The 27,086-nt window shown below is 35.3% G+C and overlaps 2 protein-coding genes across 7 annotated transcripts in view; one reads left to right on the plus strand and one right to left on the minus strand.

Moving 5' to 3' along the window:
• LOC134848369 (ras-like protein family member 10B) overlaps positions 1-11,116 on the plus strand; it is a 98,595-nt gene extending 87,479 nt beyond the window's left edge. For all 6 annotated transcript variants that reach the window (XM_063865791.1, XM_063865783.1, XM_063865824.1 and 3 more), the window contains one exon: positions 10,612-11,116. In XM_063865791.1, coding sequence (XP_063721861.1) covers positions 10,612-11,025 — 414 coding nt within the window. In that variant the 3' untranslated portion in view covers positions 11,026-11,116. The remainder of the gene's footprint in view (positions 1-10,611) is intronic.
• Positions 1-27,086, minus strand: part of LOC134848436 (E3 ubiquitin-protein ligase MIB2-like) — a 445,218-nt gene that overhangs the window by 124,510 nt on the left and 293,622 nt on the right. The gene's annotated exons all lie outside the window — the stretch shown is intronic.

Consider the following 27,086-nt stretch of genomic DNA (forward strand, 5'->3'; position numbering starts at 1 on the left):
GTTTTAATTTGAAAAATATTTCACCTGTGATCATTTTTTGTTAGGTTATGGGGGTTTAAAAATTGCCATTTTGGCCAATTTGGGACAATTAACGTGCGATATACTGCGCTATTAACGAGTAAGCGGAGATTTAATCCGTCTTAGAAATCGTTCCAAATTGATTGAAAAAAGCTCATTTGCCATAATTGATTTGTTATATTGAGCAAAATCTTTTCTTTTGGACTGTATATGGCGTGAGGGGTGATGATTTCATTTTAAAAAATTTCAAATTTTCAGGAAGTTTTTTTTTCATTTTATTTTATTACATTTAATTTTATAGGTTACTACTGCTCCATAAACCTTAAAAGGCAGTCGAAACATTCAGGGCTTTTCCCTGATACGAGCAGTCTTGTTAATTTAAGTATCATTTGGTTCACTAACAGAAGAATAGAGAACTTGCAGAAAAATACCGGAAAATTTGCAAAGTTAAACCTTGAGAGAAAATAGATAAATACTGGTAGCCTTCCTCTTACAGGAATGCTAGAGATACCATTTGAAAAAAATCCCGCATTCAAATTCTTTGAATAAAATTCAATCAAGTTTGATTTTTCTGTCAGTATTTATCAAATTGAAGAAAAAAAATGATTAAAAATGGGTTAAAAGATCAGAATTTGTCAAATCAATTGAATCCATTTTTAACCGTTCATAATCGATTAGTTTCATTTGCTTTGAGTTTTTTGCATGAAATAAAACCCATAATAATCAACTTTTTCGTCTATTGGGAGTGCGTTTGCAGAGACTTCTGAAAACAGGCATACTTTTTCTACTGAAAATTTCTCAGATTGCGTTCTTTTTAAAAATGATGTGTGGACCTATGCTGGAAACAGTTTTCTATGATGATTATTAATAGGAACAACAAGTTTAGGCGGCGCTTTTTTCCGCTTGTTTAAGTTGTTTCCCGTTTTTTGCTATGTAGATGCTCAAAGCGTATTGGCGCTTTTTTTCTAATAAATAGACGTATGCCGCTAAGCGCGTGAAACGTTTTTCTGAGAAAAACACCAGTGCTTGGCCATTTTGTCTTATTTCAATGTTCAATATGGCTGCGCATGCTTCATTTGAGCATATTGAAGGAAACATACAATCAAATACTCAGACCGATAAAAAAAATATTTTAGACGAAACTGTAGTCAAACTCATGTTCTTGCAGTACAAAATCAAATTTGTTTGAATTTTTTTGATAACAAAAGTTCTCAAGTACTCCGTCTTTTTTCCGCCTAATTTGGCTTTTTCCGAATGAGAAAGCCGCCTAATTTAGCATGGTTCCGCTTAAATTTGATTCTTTTAATTATTGTGTTATGATTAGGATTATGCTAGTGATATTTATGATTTTTGTATGATTGTTTTGATTATTGTAATTTTTATTTATTGTTTTTATTATGATAATTTTTATTATTATTAAGATTAATATTGTTCCGATTTTTGTATCAAAAGTAACGGAATATTAGTGCGCGGGGTGGTTTTTTCCCGACTAAATTCGACTTTTAAACTAGCCATTTTCGACGGAATTTCATATCATTCAAAAGCTATTGTTGTCCTGAGCTTAAATTTGAAAAGATATTTCACCTGTGATTCTTTTTTGTACAGTTATTGGGGTTTAAAGATTGCCATTTTGGCCAATTTGAACAATTTTTTAAGCTGATCAGTTTGTCATCATACTCTATGTCTAGTTTTTTCTTAACCCAATCGAATCGAGTTTTTATAAAGAAAGAACAACAATTGTTATATCTTTTTTTCACCAGTTACCACATTAACTGCTCAATCTTTACTCAATCTTTGCTCAATCTTTACTCACTCAATCTTTACTAGCATGAGAGAGGTGATTGAACTTTGAGGCGGTGAGGAATGGGGTGTAATAAAAAAAAACTGCCTGAATGTCATAATTTCATATTTCATGCACTTTTTTGCCGAAATCAAGGTGAAGCAAACTTGAAGCAAGCTAATTGAGGCCAAACTGAATAAATTTGTAAAATTTTAAGTGGATTTAGCAAACAAGGACGCTCTTTGGTCTTTTTTTGTTCTTTCGTTTTCTTTGGTCGTTCTGACAAAATTTTAAACAGGTTTAAACACTTGTCTCTGGATTGATTCAGAGCGTCTATAGATTCAGGTCAAAAAATTCAGTGAGTTCCGAAATGTTTTTTTTTTACATTTTAACGTAATAATTTGGACTTGTTTTGGTTTGAGAAGCGATAAAATCAGCATTAAGGCAAGCTAACGATGAAACAGTTGTAACAGCCCCTGTATTCGGTCAAAATTCAATGTGGGATAGTTTTTGAACCGGCTTAATTTGCTGTTTACGATACACATTAATAACAATTTGGTAAATAGCGCATCACAATTATCTCGAAGTTGTCATAGCAGTCTCCCATTCAAACTCAAAAAATTTGGCTAAAATAATCAAAAGTGAAATGTAAGTTTAATTTTGAGCTAAAACTATCAATGTTTTTCGGATTGTATAACAAAACTGCTCCAAAAAAATTCTCGGTAAAAAGTCTGAAGCAAAACAGTCTGGAGAAAAGCATCCCAAGCGCAAACATTCTAGCACTTTCTTCGAAAATTGGAATAAATTGTCGTTTAAGTTTACAAGGAAAAGGAAATTTCTGAAATCTTACAACATTTTTATTGCGTACCTGACGAAATATTGTTCCAACTCTTGGGGGAGGTATCCGAATTTATATGCTTTTGGTTTATTTTTGCCAGTGACTCATCAAGGTCAAAACGGGGAAAAATCAGATTTTATTTTTAGTAGTATCTAAGGGTTTGAAAAGTTCCGATTTGACCATGTCCTGGATTAATGTCCTGGACTCTTAAACGCGCTTTGAATTTTGAATCTAAGATGCTGAAAGTGTAGATTTTTCATGCGCATTAGATTGCACTGAAAATCGGTTCAAATCGAAGTGAGGCAAGCTAATTGGTCATATAATTTTCTCATACGACTCAGTTTCAAACACAAATTAAATGATTTTGAAAGAGCAACATTTGTCTTTAATCAAATTATCCGAGACCAGTGAAAGAGCAATTTAAAATTTCAGGGCTTTGCCCTGATACACCAGCACTTTTGCTTAGCTAATCTGGTTGATAGGTTGATCCTGCAAAAAAAAAACTTGTAGTTTTAGAACAAACGCAAGCTAAAAACTGACACTTGATATCTCTGAACTAACTTTTTGCTTTATTTTTTAGGTTTTGTTTCCGCTTAATTAAGATTACAGCTTTTACTTTATATTTTTAGCCCTAGATTCATTTTTAGCAAAGTGATTTTATTTCGTTTGAATATAAACATGTAATTTTTTCATGCAACAAATTGTTTTGCTTTCACGGGTCGGGCCCCATACAAACTTCCAAATAATAAACTTGTCTATTCCACAACCTTGAAGCTATGTAGTCATCAATAATGATTTTGATTTTTCAATGATGAAGTAGTTATATAACTTGCCCATAAGAAAATTTTAGGTTGAACATTTTAGATGAAAAAAAATTAGCTTTTCATAACTCACTTAAAATTCATATGAACCTAATTGAACTCTTCGCTGATTGAGCGCATTTTTGTTATGATTGTTAAAATAATAAATTGTTCGCTAGTCTTTTTTTTATTACAAAAAGAAAAACAAAATGTTTTTGTTCTTATCTGTAGCTGCGAAATCACTTATATGCGCTAACCAATATTTCGAATAAAAAAGAAAACTGAATATGCAAAATTATAAATCGTGTCTATAATCGAGTCCAGGCACAGTTTTTATCAGTCAAAATTCAACATGTTTGTGCTCTGTGTGAAGTCATTGTTGTTTCTTGTTTTGATATGTAATGATAAACTTGAATCTGTCTATAAAACAGCCCACATTTTGCAAAAACAACGTTTTCGAACAAGACATTTTTTAGACATCTACAATTGTATTGGATCATGTTAACTATCCCCCGCCCCCCTATTGCAATAAGGGGTAAAATGTTAACAAGGTATCAAATTCGTAGGGGGGGATTCGTTACAAGGTACCATATGGGGGAGGGGAAATAGTTAACAAGATCCATTGTATTTATTATAACGATACGTGGAACTCAATGTTATAACTTTTTGGCGATTATTCAAAAAAGATTTGCCTGTGAGATTCTTGCCAATTGACTATAGTTTTGATTGTTCGAAAAAATTTGTGATTATTGTGTTTTTGGACGAAACACAAAAATATGAAGTAAAGTTAAATAAATTTTATAGTTTTTTTTACGGAAACATGCTCAAAATCCATTGAAAGAAAAAAAATGCATATCATACAATTCCGCAGTAAATAAAAAAGATTGTTTTGATATTTTTGTACAGCTTTCAATTACAAAGTATGACAAAAATTTTCTATGATATTGAATTGCATCACAAGCAGGGGCGGATTTGGGGGGGGGGGGGGGCGGGGTAGGCAGACGCCCCCTCCCCCCTCAGGGATTCGACCCCCTGCCGACCCAAAGGCTCCCCCCTTTGACACTTTTTCAGAAATCCATTTTTGGCCGACCGACCCTAAAACTTTTCTAAAGGCGCCTTTGGCGCCATTATATACTAACTTTGAGGGGGAGCGCGCGCCAAAAAAAAACGCAATTTTTTGTCAAAATTTTTCAAAAAGTGCCCAAAAACGGCTTTTTTGACTGTTTTTTCAAAAATTTGCCTGCGTCGCACAAAATTTAGCCGAAATAGGGGCAAAACAGTGCTTTGGGAGAGCTCGAAAAGTCAATTTGGTCGACCTAAAAAAAAAAAAAAGGTCGTCAAAATTTTCGAAGTTTTTTTAAAATCCGCCCCCCCCCCCTCGAGAAAATCCTAGATCCGCCCCTGATCACAAGCATTCTTCACAACCCGGGTTTTTCATTGCCATAATTGCAATAATTAATATATTTTTGCGAGAGTATGTGGGTGTGTGCTTGTGTGTGTATAAGTGAAGCTATAGCTACCTGGGTAGATGCAATGATGAGTCCGTAGTGTAGACCAGAAGTGACAGAGAAAATGACGCAGTTGATCTTCAACGCAGCCGTTACCTGAAGAAACAAACAGAATACAGTAGAGCAGAATTAGCCCAGGAAAACATTCATTGAACATAAGTTACAAAACGAAGACCCAAAACATTGAGCAAAACCTCAAACGAACACTTACACTGCAAAGTTCAGAGCTCAGATCATTTGGGAAAACTTTATAACTCTTTTCTCTTTTGACGCTTTAATAAGATATTTTGGAATTAAGCACCTCGAAGGATAAACAAAATATTCTTTTTTTTACTAATTTATTTCTAAACTTGTTTTTATTTAGCTGAGACAGGTACAGGGGCTTAATAGAACCTATGCCCTACCTACCACAAAAAAAATCAAAAACAAATAGAAGGAACAAATGGTTATTTTTTTTGAAAACCTGTTCAAAGATAATTTTCTGAATTAATTTGAAAAAGCTTCAGGCTAAATACTTTTAGTGAGTTTAATTGAAATACCGCGACTGCTTATTCTAACTTTTTCTGAAAAACAAAACTCAGACCAATTATTCTTGACACCGTATTGAGAGCTTTTAGCATGATTTATCACTTGGCCTCATGCGCCGTGTCTTTGTGGTACCTGATTTTGCTCGGCAAAAACTCAAATCTAAAGTTTCCTTTTCGTTTACTGGGATCGGAAAAAAATACAACATTACGAGGCCAAACTGTGCACTCGATAGGCGCACAATTTTGTGTTTGTATGTTCCTGGATACCAGAAACTAACCTTTAAACATGTTCCAAAATGTAAGTGAATTCCACTTAGAAAATTTCCGTGGATTCCGCGTACAAATAACTGTAACGTAAGATTTGTCGGCACAATTGTTGGACTCAGCAACAAGCGAATTTAACTAGTTGTTCTGGATTCCGCAACTGTAAGTGGCTTCCGCAAAATATAAGTTGAATCCGCAAATGTTATTGGAATCCGCAAACTGTAAGTGGATTCCGAATTTTGTATATGATTGAACTTGCATATGAACAAACAACAAACAGTAGCTAGAGCTGGAATTCTTATCTTTAGCGACGAGGAAATTAAAAACAAGACAAGACCAATGTCAGCGGAATCCACGAACGAATCTTATAACATTGATTAACTAAATCGGTGGATGTCATCTTTTAATATTTGGGATACATATCTCAGCAAACCTTTTTGGAATCATAGATTTGGAAAAACAACATCGAATAATTTCATTATTTGTAGTCATTGGGTCGAGAGTGTTTAGAAAAACGCACAGCATAGCCCCGATTTATGTCAGTATTTGGGATTCAATCGATCTCAAATGATGGTCAGTATTTGGGGTTGATGGAATCCCAAATACTGGAATAGTATGGAATAAATATGGAATAAATTCATTATTTGGAGTCATTGGGTCTAGAAACACAATGCACAGCATATCGTCGAATTAGGTTAATATTTGAGATTTCATCGATCATAAATATTGGTCGGTATTTGGTATTCCATCAATCCCAAATTCTGAAGCTTGGTGTTTGACAGAAATTGAGATCAAACGTTAGGCAATTCAACAGGTAACTGATCAACAGAGTAATTTAGTCAATGAGATTGAATTTTTTGGTGACCACCTAGTAATTAAAAGATATAAACTTAAACTCTATTATATAGATATACATATACACAAATTTGAGTGCGGATTCCGCTTACAGCTCAATTCAACTATACACAAGTCTTATTATTTGTTTGTGGATTCCACAAACTGCTCTGGACTCTGCAAATACGGTTGCGGCTTCCGCAATTTTGCCTATTTTTGCAATGATTTTGAGTGGAACAATTTTTTAGGTTTTTGTTTGTGGAATCTAAAACAGCGAAGAAGATCATAGAGAAGTAGCAATGTTGCCGATTCCGCGACGAATCTGAATTTGGCCTGTTGCGGAATCCACTTAAAATGCGCACAGAATGCACATATTGGCCTCGTAATGAATATTCAAACAAGGATAGCCGGTTACTGTGCAAGTAGCGCAACATGTTCCGACCATAGTCTTCTAAAATCTACGGTTCAGAATTTTTTTTCCAAATTAGTGTAGTTTTGTTTCTGCTTGGTGTGGTAAAAGGATCTGACATGAAAATATGAATTAGGCATATTAGACAGTTATAGTAAAACAAGAAAATTGGACAAAACTTTTTGAAGGGAAATGTTTAAGATAACTAAAGAAATTTCCAAAAAACAAATTATCTCAATTTTTTGTAGAAAAATTCTGAATTTTTTTGAAGTTTTTGGTGCCCAAATTCAAGCTGAAAAACTCTAAAGACTTGTTTATTTGCTTAAAAATAATTTTTAAGGTCTTTAATTAGGCATAATTCAGCTGTTGTAAGCCCGCTCGCTAGCTTTATTTGCTCAAAATAAGACGAAAAAATCAAGTCAGATGATTATTTGTAGTACCTGATTTTGCGTGGAAAACAAAAAGACCGATTATTATGCAAGTAGCACAGAATGATCCGATCAAAATCTTAAATAAATACAACCAAATTTTTTTCAAATTATTGTCGTTTTTTTTGGCGTGGGGTGATAAAAAGAGATGAACAAATAAATGGGGATTAAGTATGTTCGACAGCCATACGTTTGTAAGCAAAATGAAAAACAATGTTTCTAGAAAAATTACTAGAAAAACAAAAAAAAATTTTAAAAAATATTTCGAAAATTTTTCAATTTTTTGAAGTTTTTCAAAGTTTTGAAAAACATGATTCCAATTCACGCTAAATACTCAAAGTAAACTAATGTAACCCAGGTAAAGCTAGGTTTTTACGTTTCAAATTAAGCTATTGTAAGTTTTTAAGCAATGAATCAACTAAAATAAAACTGCTCGCTCGCTTTATTTGCTCGAAATAAGATGAAAAATCCAAAATTTCAAACCGGTTTTTCTCAACACTGGGGAAAAAAATTGAAGATTTTTAATGTGGTTCGAATCACGACTGTAAGCGCTGTGATATGATCGGAACCTTTTCAATGGTCGGAACAATCAGTTTTTTTGCTGCAATTTTTGAAACTTATAATGAACGAAAGACGCACCGCTTTCTCATTCTGCGACTGCCTTTGTCTCATCTTCATCAGAGCAATGAGGACGACGTTACAGATGGCCACGTGGATGGACGCCGCCAGACCCACATACATGGTCTCAGTAGCAGCCATCAACAAAACTCCCCCATTGTCCACACGACACATGGACCCGTCCTCGGAAATGGTGCCGAACATGAGTCTCGGAAACATCACCACCGACACAAGTGACGTCATCAGAGCAATCGGAATCCAGGCGGCGTTCCGCGTGCAGTTTTGTTTGTACCAGAACGCAGTGAGTCGACTGACTGCAATGATGCGGTCGAGAGATACCAGAAGATTCATCCAGTCTGGGATGACGAACAGAAGTGCGGGCAGATAGAGCATGAACTTGCACTGGATGATACTCCGGGTGAAGGAACAGATCCGATGTTCTACAAAAAAAAACATTTCAAAGAATATTGGAATCTATTGAAAACCTTCTTCCCCCTCGCTGGGTAAAAATCTTCCTTTACCTTATCCAACCAATCAGAAAGCAGAAATTTCTCATTATTCAGGAAATTAAACGCATAAAATTACCAATATCCAATCACATGTAGTGAAATTAATGTCCTTCATTGAATGGAATTGTCATTTAGAGGTGGAAATTGTACAGTAAGTACCATGCGGGAGAAGATTTCCCGGTAGATGCGAAGATTGTACCATTCACTGAGGTTGATTTTCGTTTGCAGTTTATATAAAAAGTCAAATTTTTGGGTTTTTCAGGGTTGGGATTGGGTTGGGCGGAGTTGAATTTGAGGGGGGGTGGGTTGGAGGGGGAGGGATAAAATTTATAATTTGAACTAACTATGAATAAGACAAGAGGCAAAATGGACACTCGCGAGTCGCTTCAGAATCTCACAGCAGGCCTGGAAGCCGATGAAAGTCCTAGCCGAAAAGTCTCCCTCCAGTCCGACAGAGACACAGATGATGACCAGCTGAGTTGCTATGCACAGAGCCGACAAGACCATGTTGCCGGCAACTGTGATTACATTCACATCCGGTTGAAAACTTATGTCTGCACCAAATGTCGTGTTTGTGAGATATACTCCCATACTGTCGATATTCATTTTGTCCATTTCTGCAATGTAAGCGGATCTAGGGTTTTATCGAGGATGGGGAGGCTGATCTTGAAAGTTTTTTCGATTTTTTTTGTCGACCACCTTTACTATCCGAGCACTCTCAAACTAGTATAAAGACGCTCTTTTGACGCCGCAGATAATTTTGCGCCGCAGGTAACTTTTGAAAAAAAACAGGCCAAAAAACCTTGTTTTGTGACGCGCGTGCCCCACTCAAAAATAATATATATTGGAGCCGAAGGCGCCTTTAGAAAGATAAGGATTGCGAGCCAAAAATGGACATCATAGAGTAGTTCGAAAATGGGGACCCTTTTGGTGGCCAGGGGGACGAGTTCCTGAGCAACAGGGCGTCCTCCCCATAAATTTGCCCCTGATAACATCATCAATTGAATACTGTTTAAAAAAATCTATTAGAGATTAGTTTGAAAACTCTGGAAAAAAAACCCTGATAGAAAGTTGCACTGAGACACAATCGAAGTGTTTTCGAGATTTGGCAAGCAGTTCGAGATTTGGCAAGCAGAGCAACTTACTATCTGATCAAAATGAGCGCCAAATACTATAATGATTTGAACTTTGATTATTTCGGTTAACTTTAAAAAAAGCTAATTAAAAACGTTAATTGAAACTTCCTAAAACAATTAAATTTTACCGCAAAAAATTCTTATTAGAGACAATTTAAGAAGGTTACCAATCAAATTAAGGGCTGAGCGTACGAAGTCCCCAAATTGATTTTAAGTTTACATAATTGGTTGAAAACTCAAAATAACTTTGCCCCAATTTCGTCAAAAAGACATCGGGGCTTAATTTGCACTAAATTTGAGGCGAGGTCAAAATCTTCCAAAAAACAACCTCTAGCGTAATTTTGACGTTTCTTTTCGAAATTATCCTACGCAAAAAAGATGGCAAAACGGTTTTATGATGTTTTTGAATAGCTTGGAAAACCATTTTTAACTGAAAAAAAATTGACATAATTGTCCAAAAAGTTTTAAAACTCCACCCGCCCCTTGATAAGTTTCTAGAGTTCAAAGAAGAGTTCAAACCTCAGAGGGGAAAGACGATACCTCAACTAAAATTGAGCGAACCATAAGCATAACAGCAAATAACAGGGTAGAAATAGAAAAACACAGCAACCAGTGGGCCCTAGGACTGGTGCAAAGTTTTTAGATAATGACACTTGTTAATTGCTTTTGAAAATATTACCGGTATTTTGTACGATTATATGATAATTTTCAGTTTCGGATAAGAGAAATCCTTGACTAATCGACAAAAGGCGAACTAAATTTTGATTATTCCAGTTTATTGCAAAGTTTTCATGATACTGAAAACTTGGAGCTCTTCTTGTATAGCCCAAATTTTTTGTGCTTGTTTTGAAATTGTTTATGATTTTAATTAAACTGCTGTATTCAAAAAACAATTAATAAGAAATTGAAAAGCATTTCAAGTTTAAGTTTGAGCTTTTGTAGGTGAAAAAACACTGGCACTGTGAATACATGGAGTGTTCAGCCAAGTACAACTGTCGCGTGTTCGGAGTGTTCCGAGAGATCATGATGATGGTAGACGCCTGCGAGAACTCGCCTGGCGGAGGACTCCATCACCATGGCAACCAGAACTTCTCAAGGGTGCAGAGTCTGTTTAATCAGCCCTTCAATCACAATTGGGGCTCATTCACCAGACGCCAAAGCAGATATTTCTCTCAATTCGCCCAACACAATTCGAGTTACCGAAGGAAGCGCCGCCAATCTCTCTCTGTGTATATTCCAAGCCTAAATAAGAAAGGTCAAAGTTCGAATTGCTCCGAATCGTCTTCAAATTTAACAAACTCTATTAACAGTAGAATTAGAGGATACCTGTCATCTTGTATGTCAAGGACAGCCTAATTTAATTTTACACACAAATTTGTAATTGTTTCGAATCTATTGAAAATTATAATAATATTAAATAATGAACTATTCGATGTTATATTTCACGAGAAAAAATTAGATCGAGTAGAACAAAAAAAATTAGACCAAAAAAATCATCTCTCCAGTTATCGGAAAGAAAACAAATCACGACGTCTTGGGTATTTTAAAATTGACTGACTATGGTCATTGGCATGCCATCTATATTTTTGTTTGGACTTTACGAGTTTTTATCCAGGAATTCATGAGCTGTGATGAGGCAATTGCTAGGAAGAAAAGATGGTTTGTACGCAGAACTTGTGGTGGGAATCTGAACCTAACAATGATAGTACTCAATCATACAAAAAAATATCATGTTTTAACACAAGTTTTAGACAGTCTTGACATAAACTCACTCATTTTCTAATCATTTCATGTATAGTCAACAAGAATATTCAGACTCAACAAGTATGCTCATGAGAAATGCGAAAAAAATAAATTATTAAATCATAAAACATGGAAAAGTAGTGGAACTTAAGAGTGAAGAAAGAAGCAGCAAGATAGAAGTGATAGAAATTGAAATTGACATTCAATTTACAAAAACAGTACAAGACATCTCGTATCAGGGCAAAGCCCTGAATGTTACGACTGCCTTTTACGGTTTATGGAGCAGTAATAACATTAAAAAAATAAAATGAAAATTTTTTCTTCTAAAATTTGAGAATTTTTGTGAAAATCATCCCCCCACACGCCATTTAAAGTATAAAAGGATAGATTTCTCTCCTAGTAAAAAAAATCAATTATGTCACATAAGCTTCCTTCAACTAATTTGGAACGACTTCTTAGACGGATTAAATCTCTATTCACGCTTTAAAAGCGCGAAATATATAGCGCGTTAATGTCCCATGTTGGTCAAAATGGCAATCTATAAACCCCCATAACTTTACGAAAAATGATTACTCGTAAATTACTTTTCAAATTAAATCTCAAGACAACAGTACCTTTCGAATGATATAAAAGAATTCCGTCAAAAATGGCTAGTTAAAAAATCGAATTTTGCCTGAAGAAAAAACCCACCCCGAGCACAATTATTCCAGCCGAGTGTGCGCACCTTTATAGTAACCTGCTCATAGTATGTCCAAAACTATGTCTCTATTATTCCGCTGTCAGGGTGCGCATCTATCACTACAGTTATACACGCTGCATTCGTGTTATAGTCACCAAAGTGCTGCCGTGGCAAACCACCAGTCGTGTTAGATACATGCTCTCGGTGCTAATCCTCTGCTTCTGTTTTTCTGTTTGTTTATCAGCTTAAGATTCAGACCTTTTTCATTTTGCATTCATTCACTGCCTAGCTAAGCCCATTGTCTATACTCATTCCAATACCTATACAAAAGGATTATAGTTCTTTTGTCTATGATTTGCCAATCCGAACTGAATTAATCGTAAATCAGCAAACTATATATACTTATTCGTTTCATATTTAGTTTAATTTTTGCAATTTTTTAAGTTTTATCAATCCCAGAGTTCGGTATTTGTCGGCGCAGCCAGAAATTCGTGTTACGGATGACAGGACGGACCTTCTAGGGCACCCTAATTTTGAGAAAAACCTTCAGTTTCCCTCGCTTAGTTGGAACAACTGGTTCGATCATTTCAGCGATGGGCCTTAAATACAATATTAATATTTCGGATACATCAGTAACCACAGGAACCGTACATGATGACACACAGCCAAGATTAGAATCAAAGTTGGATCAAGAGTCAGGTCCAGAAAACTCAATTACCTCAGAAGGGATGCAGTCGAAGAGCAAAAGACCAGAAGAGCGGGAAAAAAGAGGTCACTTTTCAGATTGACTTAGTTTTTTTGCAAACCGGAAGCCAGAGCACGCTCACAATTGTTTTTCGCCCTCAGGAAAGAAGGCAGAAAAATTTGGTTCAGGTTTTTCCTCACTCCAATCCTAACTTATTGTCTTCTGATGATTTTGTTAAGAATTGTGTGTACGCATTCAGTCTGGACATCAATTACACAATGGCACGCATCAAGTTGCATAATACATGGAACATGGAGGCAAACGAGCCGTTCCTGTTTTTTCACTAGAGACTATCGGCACAGGCAGACTCGGGGTTTGCCAGTTTAACGGATATGCAGTCCAACTTTCAAGAGACCATTTATTGTACCCTGCCTATCATAATCTGTTATTTATGATGCTAAAAACATAGAGCTGAAAACGATTTAGTTGTGATTGCTGCAATGAAGATCTCACAAAAACGTTTTGTGTAGTTTTGGAAAGTAACCGAGTTGTTTGTAACTAATTCGGACAAACTGAAGCGCAATATGATACGAGAATTGTTCTGCGCTCGCAAAAAAAAAACTGATAATTTGAAAATAACTTTTTAGCCATTTCAACCATTCATTGCCATCAATTTGGTTTTTGGACAATCAACCCCAATGTCAAATGAGGTGGTTATTGTGGATTGTTTCAGCTGAAACCAGAATTATGCTAATCTTGTGCAATTTGACTGAAACAATAATTGTTTTTAAAAAAAAAAAGTATATATAGCCTCCGACGTGCAAGAGCGTTTCAAATTAGATATAAAAACGTGGAAAGACTTTTTTTGCACATTTCAGAGAACTTGAAATACTGACCGAAATTTTCAAATTTTCTCAAAAATTACACGCAATTAAAAAGTCGGCTTAAAAAGATGAACGGAATGATTTTTTTATCTGCTACAATTTGTCATAAAGCTTTTCAATATCAATTTCTTTTTATAATAAGGAGCGGATAATAAATTAGTTCAGGAAAACGGCTTCTCGCGAGGTTAGAAGTTTAAACTTAGGAATTTCGGCTTAACGTCGCCAGTGAGTGCAATATGCGCGCTTAGTCCTTCGTCCGTTACCCGAGTCGAGGTTTCGTTTTTAGTTTTTGAACATATTGCATTGCTGCGTCTTTAACCGAAAAAAAACATATTTTTGCATGTTACAGTTAATTGTCAAGAAAAACATACCTATTTATTGCAATTCAATGACATCATTCACCGTTGAAAAATTGAAATTAAATCTACAAAATGATTTAAAAAAAATTTGTACAAAAGTGAAAAAAGGAGAAACTCAAAGAATTAGTTTATATTGAGCAGATAAATAACTTCTAGGAAAATTGACTCATTGATTATTTCTTCGACTAGCCGTAAATTTTTCTGTTGAACTGTTTTCGAATTCAGCTTTAACATTTTTTTGAAGCTAAATTCAGCTTGCCAGACTTCAAAGTTTTCAGCCAAAGTCACAGTAAAAAACTACGAAAAACCGAAAAACTTGGTTTTTTGTGTGTTCTCAGCCGTTTCTTCCCTACTTCTTAATAATGGTTGGGTTTTCAAGCGCCAAAAGGCAACAAATGGCTTTTAAAAGGCGTTTTAATTGAATAGAAACAAAATGATTTCCACGTTTGCGAGAAATAAATATAAATTGTAAGCAGATGAGCGCTCACAGTAAATCCCTAAGAAAAACACATCGTTGCTTGCAAACCAGTAGTAGCAATAACAGATGATACGCTCACAAACGGGGCTTTTTAATGATTTATACTACAACCTCATACTTAATCAAACCATGGAATAAATCAAAATCCAAAAACGTTTTTAGCAAAAGAAACTCATTTCAAGAAGTTTGAACCCACGACGTTTTTTTTGTAGTTTAGTGTAGTTTTATTTTGTGTTTAGGTTACTCAGCAAGAAGTACTCAAAACAAAACGTTGGATTTCGATTTTGAAATTATTGCGGCAGAAAGAAAAACCATAGAAAAAACTTGTGAAAATAGCTATTTGCTCTGCCTGGGTCGCAAAGTTCGCGGCTGAGTTTTTTGACTACGAAGTTCTGAAAAAGCCAACCCTTGATCGCAAAAGCATGGACAAACCAAATATGGGTCGCGATATCCGGTCGCGTCATCTCCGTTTAGGTCGCAAAAGTCGCGAGGGATCATTGTGGTCGCAAAAATCTGGAAAAGCAAAGTTTTGGGCGCAAAAGTATTGGAATATTACGATCATAACATCATCCGAGCTAACCAAGACCAATTTTTAGATGATGACCGTTTCGCTAACCCACAAATCACAGAAAAATTCTTCATCAAAACACCATATGTATTTACACTCAATATATTTGATCGCAAATTCGATCACATCATTTCTGAAGCACTAACCGACACACAAGCTTACGAAAGTTTTAAAGAAAAATTTCAATTATTTTCACTAACCTTTCAATTCCTTGCACCACATGAACGAGATTTGCACTGCTCACACGATATTATGTTACGCACTAAACAAACCCACACATATACATATTATCGCTTCATACAAAATCACTTTGATCTACACACTCCATCAAGACAACCACACCACCGTTTTCAATTTATTAACTCTAAGTACACTTCACCATTTTTTCTTAACTTCACATATTGCATCAAAGATACTAACCTTCACGGTATTCTTCGCAATTATGATCCCATAACCCAAATGTTTATTTTTTGTCCCATCACGAAGACCTTCAACGCAGAAGAATCCAGACCCTTCCTTATCCCACATGAATTTATTCAACTTATAGAAATCCCAATATTAGAATTCATCCACAACACTAAATACAATCACAAATTATATAATCTCATCCAAAACACACCTTATGATTTTGCAGTTGGCACTGAAGAACTAAAAACCATTAAAGCACTTCAATTGCTTTGGCCACTGCTTCAAACTAAAAACATCATTCGCATACTATTAAAATTACTAACTAATTCCGACATAATACATGACATCTTCCCCCACGGTTTTTTCCCCGACGACTAACAGGCAAGTATAATTTATACATATTCTTAACTAATAAATTCAAATTAAAAAACTAACCATTTTTTATCCATGTCTCATTTAGATTTTTAGTCTTCATCTCACGATCATCTGCAAAATACACAAAAGAAAAATAAAAAATAGAAAACTTCATCAAATTGTTCAAAACTCTAATAATCTTTTGCACCAGCTAAATTAAATAAAATTCATACCAATGTAGTAAATTAATTTATAAATTATTTCCCTAAAAGCAGTAATTCTAATAATGATGAAAATTTGTAACTTAATTTTTCCCCAAAACTAGCAGTAAAATTGAAATTCTATGTAGTAAATTGATAAGACGAAAATGCAGTACTAACCTTTTGATATTTCCATTCACTCGCACAAGAATTCTATCCAAACTCGCACAGCTCGCCCACGAAGAATTGTTTAAATAATGAACTTCAGTTTCAAGCTTTCACACTCAACAACTCTAACACACGATAACAAGTTTCAAACTTTCCTTTAACCCGGTTGGAAAGGAATTATATACTAAACAAAACTAACCAACGCAGCTTACTAAACACCACAACACATAGAATAACAGCATGACTAAGAAAAGGAAACCAACGGTACCCAAACCGGATTAACCCAGTTTAAAACTGGATAATTTATTCTTTTGAAGACTATTATAAAGTCTAAGAAAGAAATAATAAAACACAAAAAAGTCGAAAGACAAACCCATACCAAAAACAATTTGATTTTTGAAAAAAGGACACAACCAACGAAACATAAGAAAAACCACAATAAACCCAACATAAAAAATTATCACATAACAGGACCTCTCACAGAAACCGCACGAAATCATACTCCCACTCCTGGCCTAACCCACCAGAGAGGACGTCCTGAGCATGCTCTATAGCCGGCCTAACCCACCGCGCTACATCCACGCTTTGTGACCACACTCCTATTTTTAATAAGAGGTACTCAAGGGTGAGTAACTCTTCAAAATAACCGAACTAAAACAAAAAGCTTTTGTGAAAACAACTAACCAAAATCATAATTAAAACACCAAACTAATAAAAATTTTATAAAATGTAAATTACACCTTGCAGTATATAGATCAGCATACAACACCAAAGACGAACATCCAAAGACAAAATGACCCCACCACACTCGAAAAAGAATGGCCAACCACAATCAATATGCCGCCCACAATCACAACTCAAAGGATTTAGAGTACGACTTGACTTCGCAGAAAAGGACTTCATTGAACTAGAACAATGACCACCTCAATGTTCAAGTATACGTACAGATCCGAGTAACCAGGCATCCCCTCCACGCACAATCTCCACGCCATTCCCAGACAAGGTCAACCCAAAAGAAGTTCTCTACATGGAACAGAAAAACCTGTCATAGCCAACCATTCTGAAATCAGATTTGAGTTTGTTGCGAAAACCCAGTCGTTGTCATGAGAAGACACAGCGATTGAACCTGGAACTTCTCAAACAAGAGAACCCAGAAGAAATATGATGTTCGCCAAATACCAACGTCCATCATCCATCCTTTGAATTGCAGAAAGACTATTCTAAAAAACTCTGTAAAACCCGGATGGGTGGAGCCTGATCTAAACTACATTTTATGATTGGATAAATTAGATATTTTACCACTGTAAAGTATTTAATATTAACCAATCATGATCCATCTAACTAACAAACCACTTATTTGTAAGTGCTGAAATTACTTGTAATTTCAGCACCAGAGAGATTTGAATTTAACTTAGAAATTAGTTGCCTCTCCAAAGGAACTTCAGCAGCCGCAATAAACCAGTATACCCTAGATCTATTGAGCCTAGCAGAGACTAGTTAAACAACCTGAGACTAGATAGTATAAGAGTAAGATTAGGATCGGTATTAGACTAAGAAGTTGCACGAATCTATCCGGCCGAAAATAAGATAGCGTGACGAGCAGACGGTGTACCCTATCCGAAATTACTCTATGAGTTAACCACATCGGTCCTAACTCAGTATGCCTAAATTCTGTCGCAAAAGTATGCACAGGCTTAAAGTCGGTCGCAAAAGTCTGGACGTGCGTATATTCGGTTGCGAAAGTCTGCACATGCCGAAAGTTTGTCGCCAAAGTCTGGATATGTGTCTGGGATATTGACCCGGGTCGAAATCGGTCAAAACTTTTTTCTTCGGTCGATTTGGTCGAATAGTTTTTCCTCGGTCGAAGTGTTGGTCGAAACATAAAGTCGAAACCTTCGCTGGTATCGCCGAGTTTTTTTTGTTGCGAATTGACGTATTACAATTTTTTCCAATCGGAACTCCTTTCTTCAACTGAAATTGACTTTGGCATACGATATTTGATTGTTTTCTATTGCTAATTTTCTCATAACTAGTTGATTTTATCACTAAATCTATTTGATTTTTTACAAAAGGTTACAGCAGAAAAGTTGAACGAAAATTGTTAAAATTTCTCTTCAATTGATATTTCATTTATACAAGACCAAGATTTATTCATTAAAAGTTCTTTTTGAAAAGGTTATCGAATAATTTTGCTTACACCATTTAAGCACTGTTAATTTGACCAATTGTTCAGAAGCTCTAATTGATTCCACTTTCTCAAAGGGTTACTTAGATGATTGTGAGTGCCATCTGATTTTGATTTCTAATAAACTCACCGGATTTGAATTGCTCTCCTTTTTCAGCCATTCAACACTGTGATTCCAATCCTAATTTTAAGGGACATTTGTTTTCTTCTTTTCTTTCGCAGGCAAAAGGTCGGTAAAGCAAAAGGTCGGTAGCCAGGTTAAATTTTAATCTATTTTAGAAGAAAAATCTCGCTGCCATCTTGAGGTTAGTTGTTATTTTTTGTTGTTCTAAAGAAAAAAAGTTCGTCTGTGTCTTGTAGCGTAGTTTTGGAGCTTAAGATCATAATTTTTTGAAGCAGGAAAACATTGAGCGGGCTGAAAAGTTTTTAACAGACGAGGAAGGGTGGAAGGTTGCTAAGTTTTGCCTACGTGTTTATAAAAATTCATTTTAATTTTTTGAGCTCTAATGTAACTCGTTTTTTTATGAAACTCGGTTTTTTATTCTCCGTAAATTTTGCGACACTTTGACTGGCTCTTTTTGAATTTTTTTTGCAACAACTGAATGATATTGAGAAACTTAACTCTATTTTTATAAAAGAATTTGTGAGGTTATTGTTCCGTCCGATTTTCGAGGTCGGGTGGGCTTTTTTTCGCAAGAATTTTTGACTGCATTTTTTTAATATTCATCGAAACGCGCTGTTGTCTTGAACTCAAATTAAAAATAATATTTTACCTGAAAATTAACTAGCACTTTTGACGGAATTTTTAAAATATTCATCGAAAGGTACTGTTGTCTTGAACTCAAATTAAAAACAATATTTTAACTGTGACCGTTTTTTGTAAAGGTATAGGGGTTCAAAATTTGCCAATGTTCCTAATTCGGGAGATTTTATCTCGTTAAGAAATTGCTCAAATTTGGATTGAGGCACGCTCTTTGCTCTAAATAATATTTTGCTAGATGCAAAATATAACATTTTCTACTTTAATACACTTTTTAAAACTAATAACCCTTTAATTATACTTTAATAACATTTAATAACACTTTGCACTTCAAAAACACTTTGTACTTTAAAAACGCTTTGTACCTAAATAACACTTTGCAAAATATAATACTTTTAATACTTTGAGAAATTCGGGAGACTTTATCCCTCTAAGAAGGCGCTCCAAATTGTATTGAGGCACGCTTTTTGGTCTACTTAATACTTTGATGTATGCAAAATATAACAACTTGTACTTTACATATGTGTGGGCGCATGTTTATTTAAAAAATGCATCAAAAAACACTGAAACTTTTTCAGTTTTTTTTGTTTGAAAATTTAATCAAATGTTTTTTATTCTCAATAAATTATACGACGCTTTGACTGGCTCTTTTTGAACAAATTTTTTTGCAACAACTGAATGATATTGAAAAACTTAACTCTAATTTTATGAAAGAATTTGTGAGGTTATTGTTTCGTCCAACTTTCGAAGAAAGTGACAGAATGTTCGAGCTCGGGTGGGCTTTTTTTTGAAAGACTTTTTGACTGAATATTTTTAAAATTCATCGAAATGCGCTGTTGTCTTGAACTCAAATTAAAAATGTTATTTTACCTGAAATTTAACTAGCATTTTTGACGGAATTTTTTAAATATTCATCGAAAGGTACTGTTGTCTTGAACTCAAATTGAAAACATTATTTTACCTGTGACCGTTTTTTGTAAAGGTATAGGGGTTCAAAATTTGCCAATGTTCCTAATTCGGGAGATTTTATCTCGTTAAGAAATTTCTCAAACTTGGATTGAGGCACGCTCTTTGCTCTAAATAATACTTTGCTAGATGCAAAATATAACATTTTGTACTTTAATACACTTTTTAAAACTAATATCTCTTTAATTATACTTTAATAACATTTAATAACACTTTGCACTTCAAAAACACTTTGTACTTTAAAAACGCTTTGTACCTTAATAACACTTTGCAAAATATAATACTCATAATACTTTGAGAAATTCGGGAGATTTTATCCCTCTAAGAAGTCGCTCCAAATTGTATTGGGGCACGCTTTTTGGTCTACTTAATACTTTGCGGTATGCAAAATATAACAATTTGTACTTTATATATGTGTGGGCGGATGTTTATTAAAAAAATACATCAAAAAACACTGAAACTTTTCAGTTTTTTTTCGTTTGAAAATTTAATTAAATGTTTGATTTTAAATTACTCCATAGAAATTAAAACACAATAGGAACATTTGGTACTTCGTATGGAACATTTGGAACATTTATTACATAGCAGTTTTGATGTAGCAATTTAATCCGACTGAGAAAGCGTTCGAAAAATTAACGAAGCTAGCTAACGATTTTTACACGCTACTAGACGAAGCTCAGAAGAAATCTGAGAACACATATTTACTACTGAGAAGTTCACTAAATTTTCAAATTGAGAACTTTTTTTTTTCAAAATGCAACCTTTTTTATTTGTTCGTAACGGAGTTTGAAAATTGCCAATTTGTTCATGTTCTGGACTAAATTATGCGCGCTTTGAATTTTTTTATTCATAATGCTGCTGAGAGCGTAACGCAAATTTTTCATTGTGGCCATTTATCGTTCCAAACTGAATTGAGGCTAGCTAATTGGTAGTATTAGTTTCGTACTATTCAATTTTTCACAATTGATGTTTGATATTTTCCAAAATTTATCTATTTTTAAATTTTTTCCCCCAAAAAACTGTTCGATATGAATAAAGGGACAGTCGGAACATTCAGGGTTGCCCTGATTTACGGGTAGTCTTGTTCGTATACATTTTGTTTGTTTTCCAAAATCGAAAATCCATTGTCTGGACAGAGAAAAATTCTGGAAATACCCTATTTCGATCGCGATGGTCAAAAAATTAGTCTTGGACTGAGTCTGGAAATAGCGTATATCGGTCGAAACCTTAGTCGCGGCATAGCCAAAAATTTAGTTTTTAGATATTCATTGAGGAAATCAATTGAAGAGGATGGGCTATGTTGAGTCAAATCAATTTTACTAGTAAAAAATTAATATGAATTATTTGAATTAAGTCGTCTAAAAACATTTTGAAAAGAAAATTAAACTGACCACAAATACAATTTATTATATAAATATTATACAATTATATTATATTGAAAGCATTTTGAGTACAAAATGTCAATTTCACTTTATTGCTAGTTGGATTTTGGTACCGCAACGATTCGCTATATCAGATACTCTCAAAAAGAGTGAAACAACTTGTAACGTTGTATTACAAGTACAACTCGTGAAAAAAGACAACTCGCAAAATCTTAAGAAAAAGACAGCTCGCATAACTTTAAAGAAAAGACAACTCGAAAAATCTAAATAAAAAGACAACTCACAAAGAATACAACTCGTATAAAACTCGGAAGAAAAATAAATTTCGTGTGAATCTAAGAAAGTAACAAAAAAAATGGTTTCTCATCAAATCCTTTGAGGCGACAAAGTTTCTTGGGTATAAAAGGATTTTACAGAATATGGTTAAATGAAAGAGCTTCCAGCTGCAAAAATAGATCATTGTTTGCATAGTTTTTAAGAGTTTCTGACATAATTAATTGCAATTTTTCATAATTAGGACACTTATAATGCTTTTTTTTCCGAGCTTTAACCGAATCAGGCAAAGTCCTGATGAACTTAGCTCCTTCTTTGTTTGCTGGAAGATTTTTGAAGAGTGGGGATGAGCATAAACTATTCCTAATTGAAACACTCTATGCCATCCTTCGACCGAATTGTTGGTTTTTTATTTACCTTTTTTGCATTGCTGAACTGATTCCACATAACTGGTTTGAAACCTGGATCATTTCGTAAAATTCTACATATATAGTCGCCTACCCACGTTGTTTTCAAAATAATCGAGATATGGCCGAATGTGCTCTTCTCAGTTGTAGTTGCATAGAGAGCATCTAGTGCCAACTTCGAGTCGCATTCAGAAAAGAGAACCAGCGCGTAAGACGATTTCACTTTATATCGTAAGTCTTTGTCTTTTCGGTATTCAACCACCCGTCCTAAATTTTTGTACTTTTTGCTAATTGGCCTGCGCAAAATGAAAAAATCCTTTCAGGACGCTGCGGGTAATTCCATTGTGAAGTTCCATGGGAATTGTCATGTCCTTTACAGTCTTTGGCACAAATCCAAAGTCTTTTTCTCGTTGAATCGCTCTTGCAAACTATGTAAGCTTGGGCATGTTTACAGTGCACTCCCCAAAAACCTCAAAAAAGTTATCGTTAAATTTTTCGCTTCTTTTCTGAAGACACTCAAACGTTTTCAAGTTTTACAGTTTGCCCCCAGAAGTGCTGCACATAGTGAAGTTTATTTTTCAAGGGGAAAAACATTTTTCAAAATTTGGTTTTCTTACGTACATACCCCACTTTTTTTGCTATTCACGTCTAGTGGTCGTGCTTTTTATTTAGATACGTGCAGGAAGCTTATTTTTCAATTTCTCGATCATGAGTCAACAATGAATGATCGATTTCTTTTCTCCACAAATGAACCATCATTTGTGAATACTTCTGCTCTGCAAGGTCTTTTTGAGCATCGCCATGTTGTTAACCCGCTTTTTATGTAACTCTAATTTAATCAAAAATGTCATTAGCAAACGTAATAGTGAGTTGCAACATAAGTTGTTTTGCGAGTTGTCTTTTGTTGCAAATTTTTGTGTTACGGTGATTTTTATCTCTGATGCTTCGGTCCTAAAAATTTTTGCATCAAAAAAAATGTCATAGCCATGAAAATTCCTGTCAATTTTAATAAACTGGGCTGGATAAAAAGTTTGCATTTTTTTAGGGCAACAAAAGTTGCTGGTTTCTTTCGAATTTTGACTCGACATTAAAAATATTAAAAATCATAATTTTTTTTTTGGAAGGCCAATCTTTGGGGAACTAAAATTAGAGTTAATCGAAAAATCATTTTTTCAAACAAATGGTAAGGTTATTAGGCTTGCTCGTACACGAGGAAACATCTCTGAGTTTTCCGACTGTCCCTTAATCCAGAACGAATAGATTTTTGGGAAAACTTTTTGCTAAACCTTTATTTTTGGACAAAATCAAAAGGCAAGTGTGATTCTTTGAGTCTAACGAAATTTATACGAATGATTAGCTAGCCTCAATTCATTTTGGAAGTTTGGTGCAGGTTTTTTTGCCTCGCAAATATAATTCTCATTACGCAATCAGTATCATGCAAATTCAAACTACCAAAACTTTGCAAAAGTTGATCGGAGGTAAAATAACCTACCAGTTTTGATTTTGGAGAGTCGATTATCTAATGAAGCATAAGAATTTTTTGTTCAAAACTATTATTATTATCGCCAAAAACCACTGAATAAAACAAAACTAACTAAACATGAATATTCTGTTTTCTGCGAAAGTCGGAACAATAATGAAACTTTCTCATTTGGATTATTATGTATTAACTAGATTTTTATCTTTTTTGTTTTAACCACTCTTCAAAGGTAAAAATACAACAAAAAGCATTTGCTTTCTTGACAAAAAAATCCTTCACTTTACAAAAATCCCTTACATGAATGGAAGTGTCGCATTGGATTTTTGATTTTTTTTAAACTCGAATTTAAAGACAGATTTTATTTTCCATTTTTTCTAAATTTACGATAGTTTTTATTTACATCTTCAAAGTTTATCTATTTCATCCCGTCACTCTTTTTGTTCCTGTCATTCCCTAAAGTTGGCGATGATTTAGAGTGTATCATAAATTCTCACAAAATTAGCTTATCAAGGAAATTGCGCTTCTGCCAGGAAGTTGCACAAGTTAATGCAGTAGATTAAAAATTCAACATGTCATGCATCATTTTATTGTCACTTTATTGTAACTTCTGTTTTAAAAAAAAGCCTAGGTTCCACCGATTTTATGCCATTTAAATTTGATTTTGCATAACGTTTGTCATCCGGGCAGATTGGCATCATAATAGTGATGCACATGTATATAATTATAACTCTTTATATAAATTATACTACAGGTCAACTGACCTTGAAGAGCTACGGCCAGTCCGTACGACTAGGAGCATAGTATGCGCAGAGTTGAGAAAAGAGAGTATGTTTCATTTAACCTTCTATTCTCGTAATGAGTTACCACTTTAGCCGCCAATCCGTACGGATTCAATGAAGATCATATTACCCGGTACGACATGGCGCAGCCAGCAGGATACAAAAACCCCCTGAGCGTCCCACCCTTCTCACAGAAGGCAACGGCGGAACCGCCTTTGGAATGAGGAAATAGGACAGCCATGATGGAGATGGCCGTCCTGGCTAAAGATGATATAGAGGTGCGCACCCTGCTGCGAGCAAAACCACCATTCATAGAACCAACGGAACTAACTTTTGAACTCGAAATTACCGGTGAAACCGAGACGGAAAAACGGAAACATATTTCCAAATCCCATTAGACTGTGAGACCAGGAAACAATGTAATCACAGTCTAATCAGGGGACATGCCACTGGAACCTACCAATTCCAAACTGGATTTTCTAATCTCACGAAAATGCCTGCCGAATTCCGAAAGTCGACCGATCTTACGTTAACAAATTGCAAAAACACAGTTGCTTATTTAGGCGACATACTAATCGTTACGAAGTGTTCGAAAGAAGAAAATAAAAAACACTCATTCAAGGTCCTCACAACGCTAAACGACAAAAACTTGGTAGTTTCATTAAAAAAAATGAAAATTTGCACGCGAACACGGCTCGGATGGCTCGAATGGCTCAGATATCATAAGAATAGCGAAGATTAGCTATTGTAGAATACCGACACAATAGCTAAACTCACACCCAATAAAAAATTCAGACTGCTAAAAAGTTTTATGCGTTCAATAAAATATCTTAAAACACACTCATACCAAACTTAGCAAAAGTGGCTTCAGTACTTACACAATTATTAAGAAACACGGATAAACACAAAAACTATATTGAAAGTCGAATCACACAACAGCATTTTATCGCATATCGAAACAGGTTTCCAAAATAAATGAAAACAAGCTTTTTGACGAAAGCCTAGAGACCCGTGTGGTCTGCGACGACTCTACTTTTGGGTTAGGTGTCGCACTTGATCAAGTTACCCAAGAGGGATGGGGTGGCAGTAGCATAGGCATCCAGGTTCCTAAACTGTTTAGAAGAAAGTTATTTTGTAAATGAGCTAGAACTGTTGGGGGTCGTATGGGCAATTGATCCCTTCAAATATTACTTTTATGGGAGAAAATTCACCGTCATTACCGAGCATCAATTTATTCAGTGCAATAAACGCGAGCGGAAGATCAAAACCAGCCAAAGTAGACTCACTAGATAGATTGAAGCGTTTGGTCCCGCCAAATTTGAAGCATTTGGCAGGACCAAACTAGGGGCTAATATACTACATGTCGAGAAACCGAGTAGGATTAGCAAAACCCCAAGTGCGTACGATGAGAAATTTGTAGAAGCATCAAATAACTCGTTGATTGCAAATCTCGAGTTGACTTACAACGTTATTCTAAACACGCTAGCCAATCAGAACCAAGCACTATATCGGCTGATCAAGTTGGAAAAATAAAGGAAATCAAGAAACCAAAAAACATACTTCAAACATTCCAGACATACTGATCATGGTCAAAAAAATCTTAAGCAAAAATAATCATTCGATCATTCTTCTTCTACAGTAGTCCACAAACAACCAATTTTTTTCTTTTTTCATATAGCAACAAAATTATGAGCCGGAGACCAGAAAACAAAGAACTTGAAGGCGGATTCCCGCCAAACTCAGCACGAGCTAAAGGCAGCGGAAGAAAGCAAACATAAACACCATGAGGACGTACGTCCAAAATTACCCAAATAGGATAGTCGGATCGAGAGGAGAGCTTATCCGATGTTAGATGGGACCGCAGCAAAACAACAACAACAACCTAAGAAAGATGAACATCGTCAATCACTAGATATTTCGTCCAGCCCGCCTAATATCCGAGATGCCAGAGAAAAAATACAACAATCTAGGGAAAGGCCAAGACACTTCTCAAGGATAGTCTTCTCGGACTCAAGCCCAACACAAGATAAAGTTAGGACTTCAACATCCAAAGGGACTAGCAGCTCGAGGGCAAATATCAACGCGATCACGACCCAGACACAAACCCAGTCGGCGGAATCTTAATCTCAGACTGACAAACAAAACAATCAAGATGTGGAATCACAGACGGATTTGCCAGTTGAGCTTAACGAGCAATATGAAGGTTGCGTTAGCCGAGTTGATTCCACAACCCAGCAGAGAAATGGCCTATGCCCAAGAAACCACCACCGAGAATGACCAACAACGCTCAACAACTAGAGGCAAGCCATAAGATGATCGTGTCAAGCAGTGTTGCCACAATGGATCAGGCCACAACACACTCACTGTATCGGAGCAACCTACAGAAGGTAATGGGGACTACCTTCATAGCCGCAGCGAACCGTAAGGAGAGGAACTTTAAGCTAATCGTAAACTTTAACAACTGCAACCGCCTACATGTGATGGCGGACCGCTTGCTACAGAACAAACGCTACATCATCCCGCAACAGCTTAGACAAACAATACTTGACAGTCTCCACTCTCACAGCCGGGTGCAGCCGGGTGCAGCCGGGATGCTCGATATATGCGAGAACGTTTGGTTCCCCACAATCGCAGGAAGATTATCCAAATGGACCAGAAC

The sequence above is a fragment of the Symsagittifera roscoffensis genome, chromosome 1, assembly GCF_963678635.1.
Source record: "Symsagittifera roscoffensis chromosome 1, txSymRosc1.1, whole genome shotgun sequence".
Lineage (NCBI taxonomy): Eukaryota > Metazoa > Xenacoelomorpha > Acoela > Convolutidae > Symsagittifera > Symsagittifera roscoffensis.